At 37.4% G+C, this 7,609-nt stretch overlaps 1 protein-coding gene across 3 annotated transcripts in view; it reads left to right on the forward strand.

Moving 5' to 3' along the window:
• Positions 1-7,260, forward strand: part of LOC308614558 (IQ domain-containing protein H-like) — a gene marked incomplete at both ends in the record, with an annotated part of 99,772 nt that extends 92,512 nt beyond the window's left edge. For all 3 annotated transcript variants that reach the window (XM_081229012.1, XM_081229013.1, XM_081229014.1), the window contains 2 exons: positions 1,229-1,337; positions 7,159-7,260. In XM_081229012.1, the coding sequence (XP_081085138.1) occupies positions 1,229-1,337; positions 7,159-7,260 (211 nt within the window). The remainder of the gene's footprint in view (positions 1-1,228; positions 1,338-7,158) is intronic.
• Between the last annotated feature and the right edge of the window lie 349 nt (positions 7,261-7,609).

Genomic DNA, 7,609 nt, shown 5'->3' on the forward strand with positions numbered 1-7,609 from the left:
ATACTGACCCTGTGGCAATAAAATACAAATCACTGTTAAAAATTAATGACTCTGAAGTTGCCTTTGGCTCTTGTTTTTTCTATTAAAAGAAGAGATACTAATGTTCAGTAGCTATAGGGGGTAGGGGTAGGTGGTCCTTGGATTTTGGGAATCTAACTCAAAAAGTTGGGAAGTACTTATCTAGTCCAATTCCTTCATTTCAGAGAAAAAGGAATGAAGACCCAGAGAGCTTAAATAACTTAAGTAACTTCCCCAAAGTCACATAGTCAGTGGCAGGACATAGAGTTCTGGTCTTCTTTCTTGGAGCCTGGGAAGCTATCTACTCCCACCCTGACCCAAGGGAAAGCCCAATCAGGCTGGAAGGAAGCCATTCCACAAGTGTCTAAGCCTTAGACTCTAAGGTGACTTATTTTACAGTTAACAATTGGGAAAAGAAGTAATCCCAAAGTTCTTTGCAGCTGCCTTAAGAGGCAGCTTGTTCTTTAGGTTCACCCCCTCAGAATAGAATGATTTAAAAAAGTAATCCATTCATTTAATCTGTTTTTAACTTCAATTTTTTAAAAAAGTTTGAAAAATAGCTAGAAAAATACCCTGGAGTTTTGTTTCCAAGTTAAAACTTAACAATGATCTAGTTGTTTGGGAATGTTCACTGACCATAGTTTAATTCTACAGGATGGTTTGCAAGTTGTCTCTGAAACCTTCTTTAAATGTATGTTCAGCTTTATAAAGACAGCTGTTCATGAATGGGGCATATTCTCCTCTGCACATAAATGGGGTGCATTCATAAGTAGCAGGAATCACTTGTATACATGAAATAGAAAACAAACTCTAGATGAAAGTCTCCAGAATAGTGAGGTGCAAATGTCTCTGTAGGCAAGTAAATTGTTAGGCATGAATTTTACTCAGCAACAATTCTCTTAAACTAACAGTTTTTTAAATGAGCTAATACTAGTGTCCTAGCTCAGTGGTAGCCTTTTGCTAGGAATGACTGAACCTATTCCTACATTCTGCTAAGTTGATTAATAAAAAATATTTATTACACAAATCCTTTTTGTTGACAAGTTAAAATGGAGCCTCATCTTTCATATCTCCCTGAAGATTCCCACCTTGTGAGATTGAAAACACTCATTAAATTCCATCACCAGACAGGCACAAATGAGAGGGTGATTGTTTTTAAGCATGTGAGGGGAATCGTTGGTAAACTCATTTGTTTGGATATCATTAACAGAACAATCGGTGAGGATCTCCAGGGGGTCCTCATGACCTTTGCTCGCAATCTCTTCATCATCCATCAAGAAATATCAGCACCTAATATGCAAGGCGAGACCAATTTTAAGGTGAGGTGTTAATTAACTAACGATCCTGGTTAATTTCTATACAAGGGCTGAAAATACCTCATGCTGCATTGTAAACAAGTGTTAAACCATTTTTTTTTCATTGTAAGCAGAACATATTTTACAATGTACAGGGTCAATATTGTAAGGTTCCCACTGAACCCATTAGTTAAATTTAATAGTTTGAAACTTTTTCTTTGAAATATAGTAGACTTGTTTTAACTTACTGCAATTTCCAAATGTAAGCTTACAACAAGGCTTTCTGATGTTGAAGGTGAAGTGTCACAATGGAGCCGAAACAGAGACTGTCACAACCAAAAATCCTGAATATAATCTACCTATATTTCAAATAATACAATGTCTGGCTAAGGATTCCTGGGAAGCCCAAATTTCTAGAGCCAGAGAAGTTCTGAGACGCCGGGAAGGACAATGTGTGTAGAGAGAAGAGGAAAACCTCACCATATACGTAAGCCATCTGCTCCACCCCATTTCGCCAAAGTGGGACAGGTGTTTTTCATCGCTCATCTTTTGAAGCTTCCAAACGTCCCTTAAAGATGTTGGTTCTGGAAATCCAGTCATGTGTAATTGACCAGAAGTCTCCAAACTCTAGAAAACAGGAGCAAGATCTACACCAAAAGTTTTAAAAATACCAGCTGAACAGAGATGAATACTTGGTATTGTTCACCAGAGTCTGCATCTGGTTCCCAGTGTGAGCCTTCATCGTGTCTGAATGGATCAAGTAAGTCAAGGGACTCATCAGAAACCACATGCGGGGACTTCCCTGGTGGCCCAGTAGTTATGACCCCGCGCTTCCACTGCAGGCGGCGAGGGTTTGATCCCTGGTTGGGGATCTATCCCAAGTGGCCAAAAAAAAAAAAAAAAAAAGAAGGAAAGAAGCAGGGAAGAAAGGAAGGAAGAAAGAAAGAAAGAAAGAAAGAAAACCATATGTGATTTTTCTCTTAAATGGAAAGCCCAACAAAAGCTTGATAAAAATAAAAATTTTGAATACTTTTTTTCCTTGAGCTAGGGCCTGGTCCCTCTAGTAACAGTAATAATGATAATAATGCTTTGCTCTTCAATGTGATTTTATGTGTTGCATCAACTTTCACTGGTCCTAAAGGATCTATGCTCATCATTTATATTCTAAGTTCCTGCCAGCTAGCATCATTTCATCTGTTACTGTGATGTGCAAAATTCTGAGCCTATATGCACGTGATCAGTTATCTGTCCAAATACAGCTAATAGTCAGAATCAGATGGTGCTGTGGACTGAATTGTGTCCTCCCAAAAGTTCACGTGTTGAACCCTTCATCCCCAATGTGATGATATATGAAGATGGGGACACTGGGAAGTTATTATGTCTAAATGAGGTCATAATGGTGGAATCCTCATGATGGGATTAATGCCCTCAAAGGAGACCAGAGAGCTTGCGCTCGTTCTGTCTCTGTCTCTGTCTCTCCGTCTCTCTGTTTCTCTCCCTCTCTGTCCCCCTCTCTCTGTCTCTCTCTCCTGACCATATGAGGATACAGGAAAAAGATGGCTGTCCACAAGCCAAGAAGACAGCTCTCACCAGGAACTGAATCAGCTAGCCTTAACCTCGAACTTCCAAGCCTCCAGAAATGTGAGATATAATTTTTTGTTGTTTAAGCCACTCTGTCTACGATATTTTGTTATAGCAGCCTGGGCAGACTAAAGCAGATGGTTTATCCCCCAAACCATGCATACTTAGTAGACTCTGAGCTTGGACTTGAGGTTGGCAGAGCCAACTACTGTTGACAAAATAAAGGCTATTTCTCTGCCCTTTGTCTGACTTTAAAAATCACCAAAAGTCAGATGTTCTTAAGTAGCTTTTAAATATCTCATGGTTTCTAGCCTTCTCATGTCATGTAAATAAAATTGCTATCTTGACATTTTTTACTCTTGTTAGAAGGTCTAAACGTAAAAACTTTAAATCTCAACAAAATAGGAATAATTTTTTTAAAAACGTGAAAAGTGGACTAGATTCATTTTGGGTAGTATTTTCTGTCTACTCTCCTAACAACAGTCGAATAAGAATTTTCAGTGTGTAAACAAGGATTTACCAGCAAAGTAAAGTCCAAATAAAAATGGAAGGTGATGCAGAAAAAGCATTTAACAAAATCTAATACCCTTTCTTGATAAAAACACTCAAACAAACTAGGAATAAAGGTAACTTCCTCAACCTGATAAGGGCATCTAGGAAAAACCCACAGCTAACATCATAAGTTAATGGTGCAAGACTGAAAACTTCTCCCCTAAGATCAGGAGCAAGACAAGGATGTTAGCTCTCACCACTTCTATTCATCATTGTACTGGAGGTTCTAGCTAGGGCAGTTAGGCAAGAAAAAGAAATAAAAGGCGCCCAGACTGGAAAGAAATAAAATTATCTCTATTCACAGATGACATGATCTTATATATAGAAATCCTAAAGAACCCAGAAACAATCTATTAGAGCTAATAAACAAATTCAGCAAGGTTGTAAGAACCAACATCAATATACAGAACTCAATTGTATCTCTATACATTAGCAATGAACAATCCAAAGATAATTTTAAATCAATTTTTTTAAAAATCAAAAAAATAAAATACTTAGAAATAAGTTTAGCAGAAGAGTACAAGACCTGTCTACTGAAAACTACAAAACAGCATAAAAAAAGGAGACCTAAATAAGTGGAAAGACATTCCATGGTTTATGGAATAGAAGACTTAGCATTGCTAAAATGATAGTTCTCTCCAAATTGATCCACAGATTCATTGCAATTCCTATCAAAATCCCAGCTGGATTTATTGCAGAAATTGACAAGATAATCCTAGAATTCATGTGGAAATGCGAGAGATTCAGAATAGTCAAAATAATTTTGAAAAAGAAGAACAAAGTTAGAGGGCCTCTCAATTTTAAAAACCTACTACAAAGCTACAGTAATCAAGACTGTATGGGGACTCCCCTGGTGGTGCAGTGGTTAAGAATCTGCCTGCCAATGCAGGGGACACAGGTTCAATCCCTGGTCCAGGAAGATCCCACATGCTGAGGAGCAACTAAGCCCATGAGCCACAACTACTGAGCCTGTGCTCTAGAGCCTGCGAGCCACAACTATTGAGCCCGTGTGCTACAACTGCTGAAGCCCACGTGCCTGGAGCCCGTGCTCTGCAACAAGAGAAGCCCCCACTCACTGCAACTACAAAAAAGCCGGTGCGCAGCAACGAAGACCCAAGCAGCCAAAAAAATAAAAATTATTTTAAAAAAAGACTGTGTGGTACTGTCATAAGAATAGATATATAGATTATATAGATCAATGGAATAGAATTGAGAGTCCAGAAACAAAACTTCACTTTTACAGTCAACTGATTTTCAACAAGTGCCAAGCCCATTCAATGAGAAAAGAAAAGACTTTTTGACAAATGGTGCTGGGACAAATGGATGTCGACATACAAATGAATGGAGCTGTACCTCTCTACTCCACAGCATATACAAAAATTAAGTAAAACTGGATCAAAGACTTAAATGTAAGAGCTAAAACTATTAAACTCTTAGAAGAAAACAGGCATAAATCTTCATAACCTTGTGGTTAGCAATGGTTTCTTAGATATGATACGTTAAGTGCAATCAACCAATGTAAAAATAGTAAGTTGGATTCCATCAAAATTGAATACTTCTGTGTGAACCAAAGGACACTCAAGAAAGTGAAAAGACAACTTACAGAATGGGAGAAAACATTTGCAAATCATAAATCTGATAAGTCTCTAGTGTCCACGGTATATAAAGTACACTTACAATTCAACAATAGAAAGACAAATAACCCAATTAAAAAGTGAACAAAGGACTTGAACAGACAGTTTTCAAAGAAGATATGTAAATACACAATAATCACATGAAGAAATGCTCAACATCATTAGTTATTAGGGAAATGCAAATCAAAACAGTAAGATACCATTTCACACTTAAGATGGCTAGAATGAAAAAGACAGGCAGTAACAAGCTTGACAAGGATATGGTGAAACTGGAACCCTCACATATTGCTGACAGGAATGTAAAATGGTGTCACGGCCATGTATAATTTCATATTTCCTCAAAAAGTTAAACAATAGGGATTTCCCTGGTGGTCCAATGGTAAAGAATCCATCTTCCAATACAGGGTACGTGGGTTTGATCCCTGGTCAGGGAACTAAGATCCCACATGCCCAATCCCACAGCCCACGCGGGCAACTAAGCCCGCGTTCCACAACTATTGAGCTCTCGTGCCTCAATGAGAGAGGCCATGTGCCGCAAACTACAGAACCCACACGCCACAACTAGAGAGAGAAAACCCGCACACCACAACTAGAGAGGAGCCAGCACACCGCAACTAGAGAGAAACCCGAGCAGACCACGCACCTCAACGAAAAGATCCTGCATGCCTCAACAAAGATCCTGTGTGCCACAACTAAGACCCGATGTAGCCAAAAAAAAAATAAGGAAAATAAATAAATAAAATAAAATAAAAATTTTTTAAGTTAAACATAAAATTGCCACATAGGGAATTCCCTGGTGGTCCAGTGGTTAGGACTCCATGCTTTCACTGCCGAGGGCCCTGGTTCAATCCCTGGTTGGGGAACTAAGATCCCACAAGCCACCATGCAGTGCCACCAAAAAAAAAAAAAAAAAAAAAAAAAAGACTCAGCAATTCCACACCTTGTTATATACCCAAGAGTATTGAAAATATATGTTCATATAAAAACTTGTATATTAATGTTCATAGAAGCATTACTCATAATAGCCAAAAAGTAGAAACAACCCAAATTCCCATCAACTAATAAATGGGTGAATTCCATTATATTAAATGAATAATATTTCATACATTGGAATACATAGGTGTAAATCTTCATGACCTTGTGGTTAGCAATGGTTTCTTAGATATAATACCTAAAGGGCAAGCAACCAAAGTAAAAATAGATAATAGATACAATGAAATATTATTCAGCCATAAAAAGGAAATTAAGTTCTGATCCATGCTACAACATGGATGAACCTTGAAAACATTATGCTAAAACACCAAGGCCACAGATTGTATGATTCCATTTACATGAAATGTCCAGAGTAGGCAAATCCTTAGAGACAGAAAATAGATTAGAGGTTGCCAGGAGCTAGGAGAGGTGGAAAATGGAGAGTGGCAGCTAATGGGTATAGAGTTTCTACTTGGGGTGATGAAAATGTTCTGGATCAACATAGTAGTGATGGCTGCTTATGAATATACTAAAAACCACTGAATTATATAGTTTAAAAGTGTAACTTTTATGGTATGTGAATTCTACCTCAATAAAAAATAACTAACTAGAATAAAATGGAAAGGTGCCAATTTTTCTCCCAAAAACCAATGGAAATAAATGCTCCCATCAGCCAACTAGCCCTCATTCTAGAGTGACTAGACCAGTGCATCTCAAATTATCTGCAGTGAAGGACCTGTTTGTTTTGTTTTTTTCTGACTTATCATGCATCAATACTTTTGTAAAATACAACAAAAAATGAATTACTAGAAAAATGAAATGAAAAAATTGAAGACATAAAATAGAAGCCCATTTTTTCATTATTAGATTTAATAGACATAAAAGTTTCTATAAAGGTTTCCAAGTTCTTACCCTCAATTTTTTTTACCCTTCCATTAAGACTGATAATCAACAATCTGTAGATGGGTGTTGGTTAGTGGAACACACTTTAAGCAGAACTGGTCTCAACCACACTGAACTCCAAAAAGGAGCTAATGTTTGAGGGGCTGGGTGGAAGACTTGAAAGAGGTGTTTAAGTAACAAACATTATTTTTACTGTTCTACAGACCGCCATTGATGACATTGAAGCCATTCTAGGAGTAACAGAGGAAAACAAATTGAGATTTGAAGAAAACCTAGAGTCCAAAGATGATAAAAAACCTCTCTGAACCTGACAAATGAATGGTCCTGGAATACATTACTGATTTTGGATTCCAATCTAGAGCCAAAAAAGGGGCAACGTTCATTTTGCTATTAGGAATAAAAGGAAGGGAAAGTTAGTTTGCTTTGTTTGCTAGGAGGTGTATCAGAACAGATTGTAATGTAATGCTCTTTTTAAAAATTTGTTTATTAAGGGATCTTATTTTACTTATTAAACCAAAACCTGTTTGTGTTATCAGTTCAGAGCATTAAACAATCTCTTCCTCTTCCCAAACTCAGGAAGAAATAATCTATCAGGAAAGTTACAAGTCTTACTAACATCACTTCTGCATCTACCTCTTTATAAACTTCAGGATT

This window comes from Mesoplodon bidens, assembly GCF_964165515.1.
Source record: "Mesoplodon bidens genome assembly, chromosome: 3".
Classification (NCBI taxonomy): domain Eukaryota; kingdom Metazoa; phylum Chordata; class Mammalia; order Artiodactyla; family Ziphiidae; genus Mesoplodon; species Mesoplodon bidens.